The sequence below is a fragment of the Bos indicus genome, chromosome 7, assembly GCF_029378745.1.
Source record: "Bos indicus isolate NIAB-ARS_2022 breed Sahiwal x Tharparkar chromosome 7, NIAB-ARS_B.indTharparkar_mat_pri_1.0, whole genome shotgun sequence".
In the NCBI taxonomy this organism is placed as follows: Eukaryota; Metazoa; Chordata; class Mammalia; order Artiodactyla; family Bovidae; genus Bos; species Bos indicus.
In genome coordinates, this window is record NC_091766.1 from 19,956,966 (window position 1) to 19,978,441 (window position 21,476).

The following is a 21,476-nucleotide window of genomic DNA, read 5'->3' on the forward strand; positions in this document are numbered from 1 at the left end:
CCGCATTTCCCCTTGAGAGCAAATGGAAGCCCTGAGCAGGGAGGGGGGCTGCGAGGGCAGTAGCGTCCCCTCCTGGGGCGCTCCAGGGTGGTTATGTCCTCCACCTGTCACCCCCCCAACAGCCTCACCCAGTGACTCCGAGGAACACTTGCTGGGAAAAGCCAGCCGCACGACCTGTCCCAGGGCCCTGTCCATTCTCCAGCGGGGGCTGGGGCTCCCGGCTTGCACCCCCAGGTTCGAATCCTGACTCCACCACTCTGTGGCCCGGGCTCGCCGTGAGCCAGCACCTCAAACTGAGGGTGTGTCTGGGATGCGGGTGTTGGTGCTAAACCCGGGGTGTCCCAGGGAAACTGGGGGGTGGTCTCCCTCCCTGCCCCATCCCTGCAGCCTCCTCTGTGATCAGGCGTCTTCTGGGGGAGCCATGAGGACCCCGAGGGCTGAGTGCACACAGCTGGCGCTCAGCTGTTACTGTGACTGGCAACTACCCCCTCTCTGATGAAATTCCCAGATGCTTCAAGGTTGCCTGGAGAGGAGTGTCTGGCCTGTGGGGTGTGCCCCCCACCCCAGGAACCCCTGAGCTGGTGCAGGGATCACAGGCCACGGCACAGCCTCCCACCTCCACTGGCCCACCCCTGCCCGAGTTGAGCTGTTCATACGTCTCAAGGTCACACTGGCCTCCTGCAATTACCGACCCCCCAGAACCCCACCCACCCTCTGGCCTCAGTTTCCCCACCAGCACCTGAAGTGAGTTAGTGATTCTTCCTGGGGGAGAAATGCAGGGTGGGAGTCCAGAGAGGCTGAGAGTGGCCTGCCCACCCCACCCCCCGACCCAATCCAGCTGGAGAAGGCCGCCTGTCACCGCAGCCCCACGCCACCCTGCCCACCCCTAATCCAGCCCTCTAAGCTGACACAGCGTCTGGGCCTGCAGCTGCTGGCTAAGTCACCAAAGCGCCCCTCCTCGCCCCTGCGCCTAACACCCCGATCCCTCCTGTACCTCTTAACCCACTGGGGCCAATTAGCTAATTGGGGGCTGAGAACAGAGCAGCTCATTAGCGTTTTAAAGTGATGAAGCAATTAGGGGGATTACCTCCCCCCACCCCCACTCACCCTCTCCTGAGGCCCGGCTCCCCCTGCCGCAATGCACCAGCCCATCTCAAAGACGGGGCCACTGAGGCCTGGAGGGGCCTTACTCACCGCCCCTCCAGCCTGGACTCAGTTCCTGGAACCTCCCTGTCCAGCTGACCCCTTGGGTGCTAAGCCTCCAGCCCACCCAGACCCCCTCTTCCTCTGAGGTCATTCGCCCCTGCCAGCACTCCAGGGCCTGCACCTCGGTGCTGTGAGTGTCCAACTGGGCACACGTGCACGTGTGAGCACCTGCCTCCCTATCTCTGTGTGTGTCTTCCCCCTACAAAGCCATCCTTCTGGAAGGACTTAGCTCTGCTTCCTCTTGCGCTCACTCTGGTCCATCCACAGGCCTGGGTCTCCAGCCTCATTCCACTGAGACAACCTCCCTCCCTCCATCCCTCCCGTCCTCCTTCTGGGCCTCATTTTGCCCCCTGTCACCCCCAGGGCCCCTCCTGTTTTCAGGGCACCCCCTGCCAAAGCACCCCCAAGCTCCTTGGATTGGGCAGGGGGGTGACCATCCAGTCTCAGGGTATCACCAAGGTCCTACTTGGCTCTCAGGCCACTACTGGAGGGACAGTCCCATCACCCACTTGTCCCCAGACAGGGGCTGGGCTCACCAGTCTTCTTCCCTCCTCAGACTTTCTCTCCCCAGAACTTTTAAAAATATTTTTATTTATTTGGCTGCACCGGGTCTTAGTTGAGACATATGGGATCTAGTTCCCTGACCAGGGAGCCAACCCAGGCCCTCTGCATTGGGAGTGCAGAGTCTTAGCCACTAGACACCAGGGAAGTCCTCCTTCCCCCCAGAATTGCTCTCCTGTCCCCCTCCCCCCAAATCTAGCCCTGACCAGGCCTCTAGCCTCCTCCTGGCCTCCCATCTTGCCCACAATACTCATCCAAAATGCCACCTGTGCCCCTCTCACACTCCACAACCTTCCATGGCTCCTACTGAGGAGTAGGAGGAGTAGGCTCCTACCCCCTTCACACCCAATCGTGTCCAGAATTTACACCCTGCACTCCATCTCCCATTCTGCTTACCTTCCTTAAAAGAACCACCTTTCCTCCCCTGCTTGAGTTTTCCCACCAGGTTTCTGACCACCTGACATGCTGTATTTTACTTACATAGTTATGGATTATCAGTCTCCCCGACCAGGATGCCAGCTCCAAGAAGTGTGTCTGTGTTTTTTTGTTCCCTGCTGTGAACAGTACCTGGTGTACAGTAAGCGCAAATGTTTATTGTGCTTAAACGTTTATTGAGTGACTGAAAAGTGAGCTTCTATTCATACCTCAAAACACAGCTAAAATGCCCCATACTCCTTTGCCCTGGATAGTGCCCAGGGGAACCAACTGGAATTACCTTCACCTCTGGGGACCTCAGCTTCCCCAACTCCCCTTGACATCTGTGAATCTGAGAGGTTCTTTTTCTCACTCCAGATGATAACAAAAGGGGTTAACAGTGGCTAATTTAGTGAGTGCTCACTAAGCACTCACTGTTGGCCAGTCACTGTATATCTCTCCATCAATGTACTCTTTCATCAGCTCATTGAGTCCCTGTGAGAGACCCACGGGGTAGGAAGTCCTGTTGCTGCCATTTTACAGCTGGGGAAACTGAGGCCCCGGGAAGGGGAGGCTCTTGCTTATGTTCTAGAGCAAGGCGTGGCAGACCCAGGCTAACGGTGTCCTGCTGCGCAGCACTCCCTCTGTGGCTCAGAGCAACCAGTGCATGGGCGGGCGGGGCCCCCTCAATTAATCACCTCGCTAATCCTCCTCCCCGCCCGACCCCAACCCCCTTGGGTCTGGCAAGGCCAGGCCAGCAGCAGACAGCGCTGGGCCCACAGGGGCTGTTGGAGGGGCTGCCGGGAGCAGTGAGCACTGGGCAGGTGGGCAGAGGTGGGCCTGGGTGGGAGGTAGGAGCACAGACAGCCCCCCAGGGTGGAGAGCTGAGGGGTGAGGAAACGTTCCTTAGGGCAGTGTCCCAGATCCTGCCTTCCTGGGGGTCACAGACACAGAGACAAAGGAAGAGACAGGGAGCTGCAGAAGGAAAGAGAAATAGAGGCAGAGACAGAAAAAAATAATCAGAGAGAAGGAAGTGGAGACAGAGGGAGGTCGTCTGAGATGCAGAGAGGCAGAGGGAATGCAGGACCCAGTAGAGGGAGAAGCCCCTCCATATCTGACCCCAGATCCAGCAAGGGGTGGGGGACTCCCCCGCCCTCCCCAGCCACCATCCCTCCCGTCTCACCGCTATCTGTCCTGCTGCCTTCCGGCCAGGTGGGGGCAAGGAGGAGCCATGTTCCTGAGCCCAGGTGAGGGGCCGGCGGCTGAGGGTGGGGGGCCAGGGCCCGGAGAGGAGGCCCCCAAGAAGAAGCACCGGAGGAACCGCACAACCTTTACCACGTACCAGCTGCACCAGCTGGAGCGGGCGTTCGAGGCCTCCCACTACCCGGACGTTTACAGCCGTGAGGAGCTGGCAGCCAAGGTGCACCTGCCCGAGGTGCGCGTGCAGGTGAGGGTACCCCCTAACCACCCTCTGAGGCAGCCGGTGCCAGAGATGGACCCTCCCAGGGCAAGGCAAGGCTTCCCAGAGGAGGGGATGTGGCACTGGGGCCTAGACATTTGAGTAGGAGTGTGCCAGCTAGAAAGGAGAAAGGGCATTTTTCTAGGCATCCAGAACTATGAGTGCAAAGATGTGCAGGAGTTAAATTGGAGGCATTTCTACTGAGCTAGGTGTTGAGGCGGGTGGAAGGAGAGGCAGAGAAAGCTGGTGAAGCCCCTCAAATGCCAAACTCAGTGGCTGGAACTTCATGCTGAGGGCCAAGGTAGACCAGGGAGGAGGCTGAGGAGCCTGAGGGGGCCTGGGCAAAGGGAAAGGCAAGGAGAACCTGGACTCAGAAGACTTTGGGACTGATCTAATGGGGTACAAGAGGCAAGGATCTTGCTCTCAGAACAGCCATCTCCTCGGGTAGGTAACAAGGCATATTGGCATCGCAAGGGGTAGGAATCAGGTCAGACAGCAGGCAGAACCCTGAGGGGCTGGGAGGCCCAGGGAGGGAGAGCAGCCTTGCCTGGTGCCCACCAGCCGCCTCTGACATGGGAGCACCTCTCTTGCTGCCTCTAGGTGTGGTTCCAGAACCGCCGGGCCAAGTGGCGCCGCCAGGAGCGTCTGGAGTCCGGCTCTGGGGCCGTGGCAGCCCCAAGACTCCCTGAGGTCCCAGCACTGCCCTTTGCCCGCCCTCCCACCATGCCACTGTCCCTGGAGCCCTGGCTGGGCCCAGGGCCCCCAGCTGTGCCAGCCCTCCCACGCCTCCTGGGCTCGGGCCCAGGGTTGCAGGGCTCCTTTGGGCCCCACGCCTTCAGTCCAGCCTTCATGGATGGCTTCACCCTGGAGGAGGGTTCCCTGCGGCTTCTGGCCAAGGAGCATGTGCAGGCTCTGGACAGGGCCTGGCCGTCGGCCTGAGCCTGGTGCCTGCCCAGCCCCTCCTGCTCAGCCTGTCCATGGCCACCCACACCAAGTCCCCCACCCACCACCACCTACCCCTGCCTTGCAGGGTTAACTGGCACTGACTTCAAGGTGGCAGCCAGAGGCGCCCAGCCAGGGTGGGGGTCCCTGGCCTGGTCTCCCCACCTGTCAAATGGGTGTGTGTGGGGTGGGTTCTGAGGTTCTTAAGGCTCTACGGCTGTAACCAGGAGCCACAGGGATGTTAATTCTGAGTTGATCATTCTAAATCCTCCTGCCTGCTCCTAATTGTTCAACGGCAGGGCCGCCCTGAGAGATAACAATAGCTGCAGCAGTTCACGTTAACTGCCCCCTTTCACTGTGTGCTCCCAGCATGCCTATCAGTGTACCCCAAGGTGGCATGGCCATCAGCCCCACGTTACAGGGGAAGAAACTGAGGCCCAGAGAGGGATAGTCAGTTTACTCAGGCCACAGAGCCAGTAGAGGGTGGAGCTCTTTTTAGGCTCATTGCCTGACTCCATCACCCCTGGCGCCTAGGACCCAGGCCGGGCGCTAACAGGGCGCTCCCAGGTAGAAGCAGCTGACACTGGCTGAACAGTCGATCTTTGCTCCCCCCATTTATCAGAGCGTGGCTTGTCTCATCAACCACAGCCCCCATCACATCTCCCAGCCCACTGAGGCGGGGCTGGGGCCCTGGTAGCAAGACAAGCGTTGGTTCTGTCCAACCACGTGCCCCCAGGGCTCACAAAGGCATGATGGCCGCCCCTGCCGGGGTTCAACTGGGCTCCAGGACAATGAGGCTGGCTGGGCTGGGGGGTGTGGCCCAAGTGCCCACATGTCAAGGCACCTCCCTGTGGGATGGGATGAGTCAGGACCGGAGAGTGTATGGTGGGGTGGGGGGGACATGGCAGCACCCCAGTTACTCCAGGCTCTGGCCAGGAAGTGACCACAGGTGCTAGGAAATTCCAGGAATGTCGCTTCCAGGCCACTCTCAGCTGGCCTGCTCACCTCCCATCTCAGAGGGCACCTCACGTGAACCCCAGCGGCCTCTGTGTGGTTTATGCTGCGGCAGCGAGGCCAACCATCCCCCCAATTATTCATCCACCGGTTCCAACTTACGAGGACACAACAGTGAACAAAGCAGAGAAAATCCCCTGCCCTCCTGGAGCTGCCACTCCAGTGGGAGAGACCAGTGCCCTAACTTTAAAAATAAATAAGTAAAACGTGAGACACCTGCTGGTGGTGAAGTGCTTGGGAGAAAAATAAAGCCAGGAAGGGCAGTCGGGAGCGTGTGGCAGGGCTGCAGTTTAATAGGGTGGTCGGCACCATCAGAGCCAAGGTCTGGAGGTAAAGAGGGAGCCCTGAGGACACGGTGGGGCCAGGGAGAGACCCAGGCAGAGGGCCCAGGGGGCACTGTGACTGCAGTGTTGGAGGAGCAGCCAGGAAGCCTGTGGCCATTACAACTTCGGTTTTCACTCTGAGAGCTGTGGGGACCCACGCAGGAGGGTTGGGATGATGCGCCCACCCAGCGCGGGCTGCAGGGAGGGCAGGTGAGCAGTAATCCGCTTGGCTGAGTCCTCCTAAGAGGATGAGGGCTCTCGTTTCCCTGGGACCAGACAGAATTAGCCTCAGGGACCCTGTCCCGCCCCACCTGCCAGCTCTGGAGGAGTCTGGAAGGTGAGAGAGCCCTGGTCCATCCCCCTAAGCAGCATATGCCACCCCAAACCCAGGTACCTACCCAGGAGAGGGCATGGCTGTACCACTGGGAGTGGGCCCTGGCACCGTGTGTGTGTCCTTCAGCCTCCTCTAAGCTGGTGGGCACCAGTGGGGGTGGACAGGATGGTGGGTAGGCTGGCCAGGATGGTGGGTAGGCTGGCCAACAAAGATAACCCCTGTGACCCTGGCAGAAAGGAAAGAGAAGTCCCTTCCCTCTGGCTGGGTTTGCTGAACTGGGTATGGGGTGCCAGTCAGAAGTCCTGGAGCCACCCCTACCCAAGGGGTAAAAGGACCTACCCACTGGAGTTTAAAGGACCCAGAGATGGAAAGCACCTCATAGCTGAATACTGAAGCACCTGGATCCAGCCATGCCTAGCCTTGGACGTTTCCATTCCTGAACCTCACAAAGACTCTCTTCTGCTCTGGATGATGTGGCTCGGGTATGAGTCCAAGTCCACCGCAATCCAGGGAAGCCTGGCTCAACAAATCTCCCCCTCGAGGACAGAGGTTGGGCGATGCGAGAATTCCAGGAATCAGGGTGAGAAGCTCAAGCCTGGGAGGTGAACATGGACCTGCAGATGCCCAGCAATCACTGAGGGTGGAAGCTGGGCTATGGAACCACTGGGCCTGAAGTGCCCACCTCCCCACTGCCTGTCCCAAGTCCCTCCTGACCCCAATATCACAGGACACTCAGCGGCAACCGGGGCCTGCCGACAATTGCCCCCAGAAGGCTTTATTGGCCCCCAGGCCCCTGATTCAGTCTCACTGTGGGGGCAACCCCAGTGAGGGGGCATTCTCCTCGTTCTCAGAAATGTCTGTTTCTCCAGAAAATAAAAAGTCCTGGGGGCAGGCTAGGGGAGGTACCAACTCCCCCCCACCCCCAGTCTGTCCTGTCTCCTCCAGGTCCTTGGAGGGTCAGGGTCCTTTTAGAGAGCTCTGGCCCTCCCCTACTAGAACTTCTGGTTCTTGCTCAGCCGGTTGTGGCGCCAGATGTTGTGTTTCCGGAGCAGCCGCCAGTACTCCCGGGTCTCCGGGTCCAGCTCCTCCAGCTTCTTGGGGGGGCCCACATTCATCTGGAACAGCCTGATGGAAAGTGGGCAGAAGACGGGGTTACAGAGCAGCCCCCATCCCCACGGCTCCCCCACCCCATCCCAGACAGCTTGGGCACAGGCTGCAGCAGTACCGGGTCCCTTGGTGGCCAGCTGACCTCAGGGCAGTCCCTCCCCACCAGGAGCCAGCTCCCAGGCTGTGGAACAGGGGGTGCCCCCGTCCCAGTGGCCCTGGGATCTGAAGTAGGCACACGCCAAGCCTTCTGCCTCCTGGCCATCGTCTGGGCTGCGCTGCCCGCCTGTAAGCCTTCCCCACCCCCTCACTGAACCTTTCTAAACCTTACCCAGCTTGAAGGATGGGTGCATGGTGATGGCTTCCACATCCTCCCACTGCTCACAGAGCCAAGAGCAAAATTCCCCCTGCAGCCCCCGACAGGCAGGCTTCACCAGGTTCCTGCCTGTCTCCCCCTACCCTCCACCTTGCTCCTTGCTATCCATGTACAAAACAGGTGCAGTTCTGCGCAGGGCCTTTGCACTGGCTGTTCCCACCTGCCTCTGAAGCTCTGGCCATCCACTCAGGTCTTAACTTACCCACCAACTCCCCAGGGAAGCCCTCCTGAAATCTCAGATGAGATCCGCAGGGCCCTGCTCACCCAGTCCTGACCCACTTACCACTCGGGGTACTCAGAATCCGGCTTCAGGACCACATCCTGGCCCTCCTTGTAGATGTTGACACCCATGGTGTGCGTGGTGAGCTGGACTGGGTCTGTACACACCTCGGGGTCCTTCAGGGTCTCTCCTACAGCAGCGCCTTTGGCGCCTTTGCCCCCCTTAAAAACTGCGGTGGGAGAGTCATGTCAGCCCAGCTACACCCTCGAGAGGCCAGCCTTCCCTTTCTGCCCCAGCTGTACCCTGAGTACTGTCCTCAAAATGATTTTAACTGGGACACGGGCACTACATTAAATGACACTGCTATTCACGGTAACTAAGTTCATTCCTTTTCAAATCCATTTTCATTCCTTCTATTTATGTCACGAAGAAAATCTCCGCCGGCTGCCGTGTGTCTTTAAAACCTCATGTTTCGTTTGCCAAGTCCCTCCTTTCAACAAGGGGGATCAGGCAAGGCTGCATCGAGAAAAAAATTAAATCTTGTTTTGGCTTTAATACTTAGATGCCCGTATGGTCGGAATTTCTGGTGGTAATTTGCTAAAGAGGTGACTTTTTCGGACGCAGAAACGCGCTAGGAACCCAAGTTCAAGTTCTCCTCCTAACCACTCCCCATCCACCCGCAAACACACACACACACACACAAAACAACCTTGTGCCCGAGCACAGAGCCCAACCGCACTCTAGATACCTCACACTGCGCCTGCGCAAATAGCCGAGCTTAGCTGCCTCTACGCTTGCGCGCTCATACTAGGAAGCGCCTCCCGACTAGCACTTGCGCACTACGAACTCCCCAATGTCCCTACCGTTCCCATTTTGGTTTCTCTTAAGCCACCTCACCCGGTCTCTTGGCATAATCGCGTACATGTAGCCTTACAGAACCCGCGGGGTCCGGAAGCTCCCAGGCCCGCCAGCGGGCCCAGCTCCGGGTAGCACCGAAGAGGCGTCTAGCCGCCATGACGTATGCTGGCAACGTGCACGTGCACGTTTCCGGAAGACGTCAGCGGTCGAGGGGTTGGGAGTTGTAGGCCCTTAGAGATTTATGGGAAATGTAGTATTCCAGCTCTAGGCATATCTTTATTGTGATCTCTTTAAATAGCTATCCCTAGTTATGGGAAGAAGAGACTTTCAAAGGATGTTTCATTGACCTCTTGCCGTTCAGTTATATCACTTACTTTGAGTATCACACTTTTATACATTCCTGATTGTATTCAACAAGCAACTGTGTGTGCTCAATCTGGTCCAACTCTGCGGCCCCAGGGACTGTAGTCCACCAGGCTCCTCTGTCTGGGAGGGGGAAAAACTGGGATTTTTCCAAGCACGAATACTGGAGTATTTCCTTCTCTAGGGCACCTTCTTGAACCCAAGGATCAAACCTGGGTCTCTTGAATCTCTTGCATTGGCAAGCGGATTCTCTACTACTAGCGCCACCTGGGAAGCATTGGATAGGGGATTATGTATCCTTTAAATTTATAGCAGGTCTGTTTCAAGTCCCTCGCTCCCAATTTTGTGGACCACAGATTACATATGGCATTTAAAAATTAAAATGAAGGCTTCAGGGATCAAGGGGGAGAAAACTTGTTAGCGTTACATTAAAAGGTCCTACCACCCTATAAGTTACACCCGTGTAGCCAATGGCCCTCAAATTTTCAAAAGTCATCACATGCAACAGGTGATAAATAAGGGTTTGGTTATCCTAAGCCAATTAATTTTCCACAAAGCAGGTCCACCCAAGAGAAAAAGAAGTACGTTTAAATCAACTTTTCAAAGTGAAATATTTCTCTAGGTTCTGACACTGGGTTCTTCTCAGTAGCTAAATTACTGAAAACCTAGAAGTAATGAAAGCTAACACTTATTAGACTCGATATTTTCCAGCCCTACTGCTAAATCTGCAACCAGCTCGATTTCGTTTAATTAGGAGGTAGGTGTGGGCTTGGAGAAGGCAATGGCAACCCACTCCAGCACTCTTGCCTGGAGAATCCCAGGGACCAGGGAGCCTGGTAGGCTGCAGTCCATGGGGTCGCTAGGAGTCGGACACGACTGAGCGACTTCACTCTCACTTTTCACTTTCATGCATTGGAGAAGGAAATGGCAATCCACTCCAGTGGCTGCCATCTATGGGGTCGCATGGAGTCGAACACGACCGAAGCGACTTAGCAGCAGCAGCAGCAGCAGGTGTGGGCTTCCTTGGTGGCTCAGCGGTAAAGAACCGGCCTGCCAACCCAGTAGACGCAGGTTCATCAGGAAGATCCCTAGAGAAGGAAATGGCAACCCATTCCAGTATTCTCGCCTGGGAAATCCCATGGACAGAGGAGCCTGGCCAGCTACAGTCCATAGGGTCGCAGTCAAACACAAGTCAGCAATTGAGCACGCACGCATGCACTATTATCCCCAGTTTACAACTGAGGAGGCCAGAAGCTCAGCGAAATAAAGTTAAGCATAACCGAGCCATTCCGCCGAGCCGAAAGCCTGTGTATAATATGTTCCCCGTGCCGCTTTTGGCACCCCTGCAGTCGGAAAGTCCGTCTCTCATGCGCCTTTAGTATTTTTCCAGTCCCATTTCTTCCCATCTGCTATCCCTTAGAATGATGACCAAAGAGGTAGCAGTCAAGCAGTGATTTTTAACCGCACTTTGCAGTTGAGGAAATAGACTCAGAACCCCGTCGGAGCTTTCACGCCGAGTAAACGAAGGCTTGGGATTCGAACTTGTGGTCCACATACCTGGCGCTCCTGCGCGGGCGAGGTTGTCTGCGAGAACTACATTTCCCAGCAAGCCCAGCGGGAATGCGCATGCCCAGTGATCCAGGATCGCTGCGCGGATCTGGCAGGCGGCGGCGGAATTGGCAGGAATTGGCAGGCGGTGGTCAGTGGAAACACGGTACCAGCTCACGTTAGGGGTCTCGGCGCCCCCGTGGGTTGAGACTACTTCGGTTTGGTAAGTGATTGTCCCGGAGGGGCATAGAGAGGTCTGGAGCCAGCATCTGAAGTCACGGGTCTGAAGTCTTGAGTCTGGGGTCTGCGAGAGGACTAGGGTCTTAACTCTCAGCTTCAGGCTCCAGTTTGTGTCTTCAGGCTGGGTCTGAGGTCCAGGTCTGAGTCTGGGGTTGATCTTGAATGTGGCATTGGAGGTTTTGAGGTGACTCTGCTTTCTGGCATTTTGGAACTCTAGTATTTAGTCTGAAGTTCTGGATCTGAAGTCTTGGACTGAGATCTTGAGTCTCTGGGTATCGGGTACCTACACCTGTCGGGTCTGTATAGTCAGAGTGTGTCCCTGGGTCCCACATCCCGGGGAAGGAACACTTGGAAGAATCAGGGTTGGGTTGTACACGGTCCACGGGTGGGAGGGGAAGGTCTGGGGAGACGGGCACAGGTGAATCCCCTCGGGTTTGGAGCCCAGGAAGCCACTGCCTTACAACTGCTGATTCTACACCTCGATTTCCTCCCCTGTAAAATGAGGATCATGGCAGAATCTTCCTTGCGGGGTATAGTGGGGATTAAATTATGTGTTCTCTATGAACATTTACCAGGCTAGATCCTAGTATCAAGTTGGCAGCTGGAAAATCTCATCTTTTTTTTTTTTTTGGTTGTGCTGTGGGTCTTCATTACTGCGTGGGCCTTTCTCTAGTTGTGGAGAGTAGGGGCTACTCTTGAGCTGAGGTGCATGGGCTTCTCATTGTGGTGGCTTGGGCTCTACAGCTCAGGGGCTCCAGTAGTTGCGGCTCCCGGGCTCTAGAGCACGGACTCAATAGTTGTGGTTCACTGGGCTCAATTACTCCATGGCATGTGGGATCTTCCCAGACTGGGGATCGAAACCCGTGTCTCCTGAATTGACAGGCTGATTCTTTACCACTGAGCCATCAGGGAAGCCCAGAAAATCTCATTTTTGATTCTCCCTTTCAGATGCTGGCTTGAGCCCAGGGTCCAGGCATGGAATTCCTGACAGTCTCCCAACCCCCTCCAGGACCTCCAGCCATGGACTTGGAAGAGCCCAGGGACACACTTTTGCCCTCTCAGGACCTCACCCGTGATTGCCAGTGGGACCCCACACCAGGAGGCTCAAGCAGCCTGAGTCAGATGGAACTTGATGGGCTAAATATTCAGGACCTGGTGCAACAGTTTGAAGCTCTTCCGGGTGACCTGGTGGGCCTGTCCCCGGATGGACCTCCATGCCCCCTGCACATTGCCACTGGCCACGGCCTGGCCCCGCGGGACATGGCTGATGCCCATGGGCTCTTGTCCGCTGAGGCTGATCGGGAAGACTTGCTAAATCTGCTGCAGCAAGATGAGGGCCCTCCTTCCCTGCCGGGTTCCCAGAAACCTCCGGACCCTGCTCCTCGCCTGCTGCAGCCCCCCGAGGACCCAGAGGAGGACACTGGCCCCCAGGAGTGGACGGAGGGTGCCTCCGCCGAGCAGGATGAGGACAGAAGCTCCAACAGCTCCCCAGAACCCTGGCTGGAGACCTCACCTCTGGTCACTCCTGAGGAGCCACCTGCCAGTGTCCAGGTAGAGCCCACCCCACCCCCCAGGCCTCCACTGTTGGGAGCCAAGCAGGAGGACTCAGGCCTGCCCCTCTTCTGTCTTCTTCCAGAGACCCAAGACCCTGGCTTCCTACCCTGCCCTCCAGGAGGGTGAGTGTCCCGCCCCAGGGGCTCAGGGGTTTCAGAACAGCCCGACCCGAGTTCCCAAAATCTGGCACAAAGTTAGCCCATGAGGAGTGGCTTCTCGAGAGGCCCTGAGGTTGGTTTTGAGTAGATTCTGTACACCCGGGAGAAGAGAGACAGTCTTGAGAATGTTCTGGAATGAATAGGGCAACCTTGGCAAATTGTAGGACTTGATTCTAGAGCAAGAGTTGGCACATTACCGTCCATGGGCCTTCTGCGATGTCTGGTGAGCTAAAATGGCTTCTGCATTTTTTAATGGTTGAAAAAAATTGAAAGTATTTCTTGATGGATGAAAATGATAGGCAATTCAAGTTTCAGTATCCACAAATAAAGTTTTATCAGGACAAACTCAAGCCCATTCATTCAAGTGTTGTCTGTGGCAGCCTTCTTGTTACCACAGGCCAGGTTGAGTAGTTGCATCAGAGACCGTAGAAAAATTAATTACTGTTTGGCCTTTTGCAGAAGAGTTTGCCAGTCTGCCCTCAAGGCATGAGAAGTACTGTTCTGGCCACCTGGAATGTTCAAGAATATTCTCCCCCCATGCTGCCTGAGGCTCTAGGTCAAAGGACAAGTTCTGTAATCATGGGAAAGGGCGCTGGTTTGGACTTGTAGTTCCAAGAAGGTTCTAAAGTCATGGAGCTGTGATTGACCTAGCAAGTTCCAGAACCTGGCATTTTGCCTGTGGTTAAATGTGACCTAGGCTGCTTAGGGCATTTTGGAATGATGAGCAGAGCTGTCGAGTTCTCCCCCGACTGAGCAGTCTAGAACCATGGAGTGAATAGTATTTATCTCTGTTTTCTAGACCATTAGGAGCTGTGCTAGAACTGGGCAGGGCTGTCCAGTTCTAGAGTCGTCAGAAAGTTCTAGACCTCTACAGCAGAAATACAATTCCAGCCACATATCACTTGAAATTTCTTAGTAATCCGCATTAAAAAACCACTCAAAATTAACTTTGTTGTTGTTCAGTCGCTAAGTCACATCTAACTGTTTGTGACCCCATGGACTGCAGCATGCCAGGCTTCCCTGTCCTTCATTATTTCCCAGAGTTCACTCAAACTCATGTCCATTGAGTCAGTGATGCCATCCAACCATCTCATCCTCTGTCACCCCCTTTTCCTGTTGCCTTCCATCTTTCCCAGCATCGGGGTCTTTTCACATATGTCGGCTCTTCACATCAGGTGGCCAAAGTACTGGCACTTCAACTTCAGCATCAGTCCTTCCAGTGAATATTCAGGGTTGATTTCCTTTAGGATTGACTGGTTTGGTCTCCTTGCTGTCTAAGAGACTCTCAAAAGTCCTCCCACACCACAGTTCGAAGGCATCAATTCTTCAGCACTCAGCCTTTTTTATGGCCCAATTCTCACATCCATATATGACTACTGGAAAAAATTAATTTTAAAGTTAACCCAATATATTTAAAATGTTATTTCAATGTACAATTAACATTTTATAATTATTATTATTTTGTAATATGAGAGTTTCAAAATCCAGTGTCACATTTTACACTTACAGCATGTTTCAGTCCAAACCAGCTGCATTTCAAGTGCACAATGCCTACCTGTGCCCGGTAGCTACCATATTGGATGGTGCATCTCTGAAACCCCAGAGCAGAGTTGTCTGTTGTCTTGGAATGCTGAGCTCATGAAGGACAAAAGGACAGAACTGGCTAACCTTTAACCACACAGGTGTGTGGTTTCATTCCCTAGGCCTACATCTGTGGTTCTCCAAAAAAGCAATAGCTATTGGTTAGAATATTCTAGAATCACTGGCACTCCTGTCTGGCTCTGGGTTACTCAGGGAATTCTAGGGCCGTGAAGGCAAAGCTTTTTGAGGTTCTGGGCTGAGGTAGAGGGTTCTAGAACTATGAGCAAAGTTGTTTGTTTCTGGACTGTTCAGATCATCTTAGAATTTCCAGGTACACCTGCAGTTGTGAATCATTGTGGAGATTGTAGAACCAATGGAAGAGCTTCTGGATGCTATCTGTTTTTAAAACTGTTTATTTATTTGGCTGCACCAGGTCTTAGTTGCAGCATGTGGAGTCTTTAGTTTCAGCATGTGAGATCTAGTTGCCTGACCAGGGATCAAACCAGGGCCCCCTGCATTGGGAGGATGGAGTCTTAGCCACTGGACCACCAGGAAAAGTCCCCCCAGTGCTCTCTTGATTAAGAAGTTCTGGAATCATAGAGTGGAGAAATTCTGATTCTAGGTTTCTAGAACCCCTGGCAGAATTCTGTGGTTTGAGACCCATCAGGGAGTTCTATACTCGTGGATCAGGAGCCCCTGGCGTTCTCGATAGAATGAGAGTTTGAGCTATGTGGACAGTTGCCTGTTTGTATTCTGCGCAGTTCTATGACCATGGAGTTGAGCTGTCTATGGTCCTAGGCTGATTGGAGAGAATTGTAGAACAGTGGGTATACCTAATTGTTTCTAGATTGATCGGGATTCCTGAACTACCTAGCAGAGTTGACCATGGTTCTAGAATGTCACATGTCTTAGAAATAAGAGTGAGTCTGTCTGGTTCTAGCCTGATTCCTGGAATTCCAGAAACACAGGGTGGAGGCATCTGTGGGCACTAGAGCTGTTTTTGGGTCTGGCCATGGTTCTAGACCCACAGCCTGCTCCTGAAACTGCGTGCTCTGCCTGGGAGTCCTTGCGCCCTGGGCAGACCAGGCTCTAGATGGACGGAGGGCTTTCCATCTATGAGGGTCAAGCCTCTGGTCCATGGCTCTGGCTGACGGAATGGCTCTGGGACCCGAGAGTGGATGGACCTGTGTGGCTCCAGGTGCTGAGCCGCAGAGCAGAATTTTGTGTTTCCAGACCATCCAGGACTCTGGGAAGAGCCCATAGGGGTGGATGAGGCTGGCGGGGGTTCTAGGGGGCTGACCCACCTCTGCTGTCACCCTTAGTATCTGGCCCCTGCGACCACGAAGACCTCCTAGACGGTGTCATATTTGGGGCCAAGTACCTGGGCTCCACCCAGCTGGTGTCCGAGCGGAACCCACCCCCCAGCACGCGCATGGCACAGGCCCAGGAGGCTATGGACCGTGTCAAGGTGAAGCCCTGGGCTGGCGGGTGGATGGGCGGGCAGGCAGGCTCCTCTGAGAACCCCTGAGCCTGGTGGGTCAGAGTCTGGGTCTTTGGGGGTCTCCATGCCCCACTCTGCTCCCCACAGGCCCCTGATGGGGAGTCTCAGCCCATGACGGAGGTGGACCTGTTCGTCTCCACCAAGAGGGTCAAGGTCCTGATGACTGACTCCCAGGTACTGGGTCGGGCCTGGTCTCTGGGGCGTGGGGGGCTCCACCAAGGGCAGGGCCGAGCAAGGCTCCTGTAGCCCACCCAGCTCAGTCTCCCCACTCCCGCCAGGAGGCCATGATGGACCACGCCCTGCAGACCATCTCGTACATCGCTGACATCGGCAGCACACTGGTTCTCATGGCCCGGCGGCGCCTGGCCCAGAGGCCAGCAGCCCAGCCCCACAGCCGCCGCCTCTATAAAATGATCTGCCATGTTTTCCAGTCAGAGGACGTGAGCAGCGGGCTCTGGGTGTCCTGGGGGCGAGGGGGCGCTGCTTGGGCCCCTGCCCTCCACCAGAGCCCCACACAGCCACCCTGTCACCCTTGTGTTCTTCCATCCCCACCCTGCTCTGGGCCCCAAGCCATGTATCCCCGGCCTTCCTGTAAGACACTGAGACCGGCAGCCACCTCCACAAGCCCTCCCCGCCCCAGGCCTGTCTCCCTTCCCCTCCCCTAGATTCTCAGGCAGAGGCTTGGGGGGCAGTCCCACTTGGGGGTACAAAGGCCAGCTCTGGGAATATCAGTGTGTTGGTGGGGGACCTGAAGGAGGTAGGCGGGACCCCCAGAAAGGTGCCGCCCATCCCACAGGCCCAGCTCATCGCTCAGGCCATCGGCCAGGCCTTTGCCGTGGCCTACAGTCAGTTCCTCCGGGAAAGCGGGATCGACCCCAGCCAGGTGGGCACCCAGCAGAGCCAGGGGGCCATGGGTCCCGGCCACCTCCACAATGGGGACCTCGACCACTTCTCCAACAGCGAAAACTGCAGGGAGGTGAGCAACCAGGGCTCCCCATCCCAGCCCACTAAGTGAACCTGAAGAACCGCGCCCCCCCCCCCGCCACCCCGTTCCTCTCACCTCTTCTAAGCTTCCTTCAATTACTACCCGTGGCCCCACAGGTGTTCATCGAGAAACGCCGGGGCGAGGGTCTGGGTGTGGCCCTGGTGGAGTCGGGCTGGGGCTCCCTGCTGCCCACAGCCGTCATTGCCAACCTGCTGCACGGGGGCCCCGCTGAGCGCTCGGGGGCCCTCAGCATCGGCGACCGCATCACTGCCATCAACGGGACCAGCCTGGTAGGGCTGCCCCTGGCTGCCTGTCAGGCCGCCGTCCGGGTGAGTGCTCCAGGGTGGAGGGCCTGCGAGGCCCACTCTGCCCCGCCATGTGGCTCCCAGGCACTTAAGGAAACCGAGGCTCAGAGAGGAGAAGCCCAGGAACACCCTGCTGGTGCCAGAGCAGGATGGAATGCAGAGAGCCTTGACTCTGCCACGAGGCAGCAAGGGTGTTCTTGAGTCTTGACCCTTGTTGCCCAAATGGGGCAACCTAGGCCCAGAGATGGGGAGGGACCTGGCCAGGCCAGAAGGGCAGGACTGACACGGTCCATGCCATGTTACTGTCTGTAACCCTGTGGGCACTGCTAGAACCTCACTTCTGACCATAACTGAAGCCCAGGGCGATGAGAGGTGATGGAGCTCTGACTATTAGGCCGCCCAGCTCTGGTCTGGGTTCTTAACCACTTCTCAAGAGGTCTTGTAGACTCTACAGCTTCCATTTTATCAGTGGATAAACTGAGGCCCAAGAGGTTGCAGTTTGACTAGAAGTCTGGCAGCACCCCACCCACGCCCCCTCCGCGGAGGTCCAGCCAGGCCAACAGCCCCCGTCCTGCACAGGAAGTGAAGTCGCAGACGCTGGTGACCCTCAGCATCGTCCACTGCCCTCCGGTCACCACGGCCATCATCCGCCGGCCGCACGTCCGTGAGCAGCTGGGCTTTTGCGTGGAGGACGGCATCGTGAGCTCCCAGCCCAGGGACCGGGGAAGGGGGTGGGGCGGCCCCAATCCTGGCCCCCTGAGCAGCATGGCCCTTCCTCTCCCCCCAGATCTGCAGCCTCCTTCGGGGTGGCATCGCTGAGCGTGGGGGCGTCCGCGTCGGGCACCGCATCATTGAAATCAATGGGCACAGTGTGGTGGCCACACCCCACGCTCGCATCATCGAGCTGCTCACAGAGGCCCACATTGAGGTGGGCGGGGTCTTGTGGGAGGAGCCAGTTGTGGGCATGGTCTAGTGGGAGGAGCCCAACCCCAGCCTCGGCCTCCTCTCCACCCCCAGGTCCACATCAAGACGATGCCCGCCGCCACTTACCGCCTGCTCACAGGCCAGGAGCAGCCGGTGTACCTGTGATCGACTACCTTCACCCCCACCACTGTGCCTTAGCCCCAGCTGGCCCTGGAACTCCGTCCGCGGAACCTCCTCGGCTGGCCAAGGTCCCAAAGGTTTCTAGGCTCTATATTCTGATGTAAAAAATTAAAAGCTTATTGAATGGGCAAAACCTCAGATCTGGGTCTGTTGAGGTTGACAGAGGAAAGACAACACTGACTGTGGCCCCTTGTCCCAGGAAATCACTAGAAGCCAGTGCTGTGAAAATACTCTATTAAATACCAGGTAGAGGGAGGCAGGTTTCTAGGTTCTGTATGGGAGACTGAGTCTCAGCTCCAGGGAGGAAATAGGAGGACAGGCCAGCTGGCCACCTGGAAGGGGGTCACAGGTCAGTGGCTGGTCCCCAGTCGTAGCCGTCTTCATCAGAGGACTCCACATCTCTGGCTCGTGTAAACTTTTTCCTCAGAGCTTCCCTCTCATATGTCCTGGGTGAGAAAATAGAAGAGGCTGTGAGTGGGGAGGGTGTGGACTTACCTACTGTTAACTGAGTTGACTCTGGACTAGGCACAGTGGGTGTAGTCAGAGATGAGCAAGACTCTCAAACTCCTACACATCCTTCAAAGCCCCAACCCCAATGTCCCCTCCTTCGGGAAGCCTTCTCATCCTCCCAGGAAGAGGATTCCTACTCTCATGGCCCTGACTGCATGAGGCTTGGAGTGGCTCTCTCTGGTTCTGTCTCACCACGAGGCTCTAGCACCACAAAGGTGCTAGCACCACAGCTTGATTCTAAGCACCCCAAAATCCCGGGGTGGGGGGTTGAGCAGCCCCAATGTGGAGTATAGGGACTCTTACCGCATGCTTTCTTGTCGCCGTTGACCCTGTGGGTGGCGGCTATCCATCTTGGAGAGGGAGAAAGGCAGTTAACACTTATCCCCACTAAGGAATGAGAAATAGGGATGAGTAATCACCCCCATCCTACCTCCCTCCCTTTGGCCAGGCAGTTCTACCCACAAACTTTCTCCTCGTCCCCACAGAAGTCTTGAAATCATCCCCAATTTTAAATGAGAAAATGGATTTGGACAGGGCAAGGCCTTGGCTGAGATCTCCCAGCCTGTCAACAAAGGGAGAGTTGGATTTCCCATCTGTGACATTCCTCAGAGTCATGTTGTCAGCAGTACATAAATGAGTTCATGTATGTCCACTGCTTAGCGTAGAGCTGCCTCATAAACAGGATGCCATAGACAGTTGAACAGGTTGGGCACTGCACAACCCCACAGCACCATTCTACCAGCAACATCATAGATTTGTACGTTTTTACATTTCCCTAGAGAGGGTCTGGAGAACTTTCTTGAATTCACAGAAAAGCACCTAGGGGGCTGAGGAAGCCCCACAGAGAATAAGTGCTGAGTCAATATTTGTTACTGTCAAATACCTGACTACGATGGGGAAGGACTTGGACTAAGTGTATTCAGTTTAAACAACAAGCTTGTGGGAATTCCCTGGCGGTCCAGTGGTTAGGACTCTGAGCTTCCCATTGCAGGGGGCCTGGCTTCAATCCCTGGTCCAGGAACTAAGATCCCTCAAACCTCGTGGCCAAAAAATACAAAACAAAGCAGCAGCAGCAACCAAATAAACAATGAGCTTGTGATGTCAAGACTTTACCATCAGTCTCTGAATCTAAGATAAGGAAACTCATGCAGAGATTAAATATTTGTTCTAAGTGACTCTGGTTTAAACACCCTAGAAGTAGGTCCCAGATACTAATATGATCAGGGAAGTTTCTGCTCCTTCACATCCAGGGGGACGGGGTGCGGGGTTGGTAAGTTAACAGACCTCCTACGTCTCAGCCCCATCCCCAAACCCTTGCTGGTGCCACCCCTGTGCTCTGTTCACCTGGGCTTCCTGGGGACCGGAGGGTCTCCCATGATGCTGCGGGATCCGGGCCTCATCCCCCAGCACAGGCTCTGAGGACCGGGCCAGGGCTGGCACCCGGGGCCCCTCATCCACGTCTGTGTGGGGCCCACCCTCGCCATCCGTGTAGCCTTCACCGTCCGTGTAGACGCTGCCCTCGCCATCTGTCTCGTAGTCGCTGTTGACCCGGCTGTCGCAGCTCAGGTCTGCGGAGCTGTCTGCCAGGCCATGGTGGGGGAGGTCCAGGTTGTCTTCCGAGGAGTTGTCCAGCTGTGGGTGCACATGGCCGGGCTGAGCCAAGACCCTTCCCCCTCCCCCCTCCCGCCTCCAGCCCCAAACTTCCTTGATCTGAGACCAAACCCCAGACCCATGACACCACCCTTCAAATTCCAGTCCTCAACCTCAAGTTGAGGCTTAACTCTTGACCCCAAGGTGAGTTCTCACCATTGACCTTATTCGAGACAGAGCCTCCAAATCTGAACTGAGCCCCAAGCCTTGACTCCAGCCCCCAAAGAAGTCCCAATTCCCAAACCCAACCCCCCAGTCCCATCTCACCCCAGGAACCAGGTCCAGAAACCCTAACCTCAGGGTCAAATCTTGGCCACACCCCTCAGTCCCTAACTCCAGGCGGGTCCCACCCCCTGGCCCAGATACCTGGTCCTCAGCCGTCCAGATGGGCCGCATCTGCTGCTCCTGGATGACGGCCTTGAGCTCTTGGTACCAGGAGTCACTCGTACCTTGCAGGGGGATGGTGGCTACAGGGAGGGGGCATCGGCATGGCCAGGAGGCTCGGGCCAGGGCCCACCACCCACCCCAGACCCTCAGCTCCCATCCCACCTGTGAAGAGGTGGTCGCTGTACTTCCTCAGCTTCTGGGCCTGGGCGTAGAGCCGGCGGGAGCTGCGGCGGGAGGCGGGGGCCAGCCACTGGCGCAGGGCTTTGAGGGCTGTGCGGCTCTCAGGAACACAGAAGACCACGATGGGGTAGTACTGCACGTAGTTGAGGCGCTCAATGGCTGAGGGTGTCACGTCCAGGAGCGCGTGCTTGTCCTGGGCCAGGCCAGCGCCGGGGGCAGTGGTGCAGGGCCAGGAGACAGAGAGAGAGAGAGAGAGAGAGAGAGAGAGAGAGACAGTGGAGAGAAAAACCACGCCCAGAGACAGAGCATTGGAGACAGGTGAAGAATCAAACAGATGGAGATGAAGAGTCTGAGGTCAGAGTGGACCCCCAAGCCACTCACATCTGCAGGCCAGCATGTTGGCCTGAGTCACTGTGTCTTGAGCACAGAGCCCCCAGTTTGATTCTCTGCCTTTTCCCAGGGCTTGCCACTGCATGACACAGGGCAGGCTCTGTCCCCCTCAAGCCCTCCACATGAAAAAGCCTCCAAAATGGGCCTCCATGGAAAATCACATCTGTTGGGCATGGGGCCAGAGCAAGTTGGAGGCCTGGGCCTCAGTT

General features: G+C 56.2%; 4 protein-coding genes across 10 annotated transcripts in view; 2 read left to right on the plus strand and 2 right to left on the minus strand.

The window, feature by feature from the left end:
• Positions 1-2,918: 2,918 nt before the first annotated feature.
• On the plus strand, positions 2,919-4,642 carry RAX2 (retina and anterior neural fold homeobox 2). The gene is made up of 2 exons (XM_019963601.2): positions 2,919-3,628; positions 4,241-4,642. Exons 1-2 carry the CDS (start codon positions 3,260-3,262, stop codon positions 4,577-4,579), a joined length of 708 nt encoding a protein of 235 aa, XP_019819160.2. The 5' UTR covers positions 2,919-3,259; the 3' UTR covers positions 4,580-4,642.
• A 2,348-nt stretch (positions 4,643-6,990) lies between these two features.
• Positions 6,991-8,995, minus strand: MRPL54 (mitochondrial ribosomal protein L54). Its single transcript, XM_019964464.2, has 3 exons — positions 8,851-8,995; positions 8,017-8,182; positions 6,991-7,378 (listed from the first exon to the last, which is right to left on the minus strand). Exons 1-3 carry the CDS (start codon positions 8,966-8,968, stop codon positions 7,246-7,248), a joined length of 417 nt encoding a protein of 138 aa, XP_019820023.2. The 5' UTR covers positions 8,969-8,995; the 3' UTR covers positions 6,991-7,245.
• A 1,814-nt stretch (positions 8,996-10,809) lies between these two features.
• On the plus strand, positions 10,810-18,288 carry APBA3 (amyloid beta precursor protein binding family A member 3). Of its 3 annotated transcripts, none has more exons than XM_019964472.2 (11): positions 10,810-10,945; positions 11,911-12,513; positions 12,599-12,638; positions 15,578-15,723; positions 15,844-15,930; positions 16,035-16,196; positions 16,553-16,732; positions 16,858-17,070; positions 17,626-17,745; positions 17,834-17,974; positions 18,064-18,288. In XM_019964472.2, exons 2-11 carry the CDS (start codon positions 11,938-11,940, stop codon positions 18,133-18,135), a joined length of 1,737 nt encoding a protein of 578 aa, XP_019820031.1. In that variant the 5' UTR covers positions 10,810-10,945; positions 11,911-11,937; the 3' UTR covers positions 18,136-18,288. The 3 variants fall into 3 exon arrangements, with proteins under 3 accessions (XP_019820031.1, XP_070649212.1, XP_019820032.1); XM_070793111.1 differs by having other exon boundaries at positions 11,972-12,513; XM_019964473.2 differs by lacking the exon at positions 16,553-16,732.
• A 79-nt stretch (positions 18,289-18,367) lies between these two features.
• TJP3 (tight junction protein 3) overlaps positions 18,368-21,476 on the minus strand; it is a 30,544-nt gene continuing 27,435 nt past the window's right edge. For all 5 annotated transcript variants that reach the window (XM_019964467.2, XM_019964468.2, XM_019964466.2 and 2 more), the window contains 5 exons: positions 20,860-21,070; positions 20,677-20,777; positions 20,005-20,292; positions 18,964-19,010; positions 18,368-18,596 (listed from right to left, as the gene is read on the minus strand). In XM_019964467.2, the coding sequence (XP_019820026.2) occupies positions 18,494-18,596; positions 18,964-19,010; positions 20,005-20,292; positions 20,677-20,777; positions 20,860-21,070 (750 nt within the window). In that variant the 3' untranslated portion in view covers positions 18,368-18,493. The remainder of the gene's footprint in view (positions 18,597-18,963; positions 19,011-20,004; positions 20,293-20,676; positions 20,778-20,859; positions 21,071-21,476) is intronic.

Bases quoted from the DNA above. Each gene is read 5' to 3' on its own strand.
- RAX2 (XM_019963601.2), top strand. From the start codon at position 3,260: ATGCAGGACCCAGTAGAGGGAGAAGCCCCTCCATATCTGACCCCAGAT. The intron at 3,629-4,240 runs GTGAGGGTACCC...TGCTGCCTCTAG, and splicing joins TGCCCGAGGTGCGCGTGCAG to GTGTGGTTCCAGAACCGCCG.
- MRPL54 (XM_019964464.2), bottom strand. From the start codon at position 8,968: ATGGCGGCTAGACGCCTCTTCGGTGCTACCCGGAGCTGGGCCCGCTGG. The intron at 8,183-8,850 runs GTGAGGTGGCTT...CTCCCACCGCAG, and splicing joins CGATTATGCCAAGAGACCGG to TTTTTAAGGGGGGCAAAGGC. The intron at 7,379-8,016 runs GTAAGTGGGTCA...ACTTTCCATCAG, and splicing joins GATTCTGAGTACCCCGAGTG to GCTGTTCCAGATGAATGTGG.
- APBA3 (XM_019964472.2), top strand. From the start codon at position 11,938: ATGGAATTCCTGACAGTCTCCCAACCCCCTCCAGGACCTCCAGCCATG. The intron at 12,514-12,598 runs GTAGAGCCCACC...GTCTTCTTCCAG, and splicing joins AGCCACCTGCCAGTGTCCAG to AGACCCAAGACCCTGGCTTC. The intron at 17,071-17,625 runs GTGAGTGCTCCA...CGTCCTGCACAG, and splicing joins CCTGTCAGGCCGCCGTCCGG to GAAGTGAAGTCGCAGACGCT.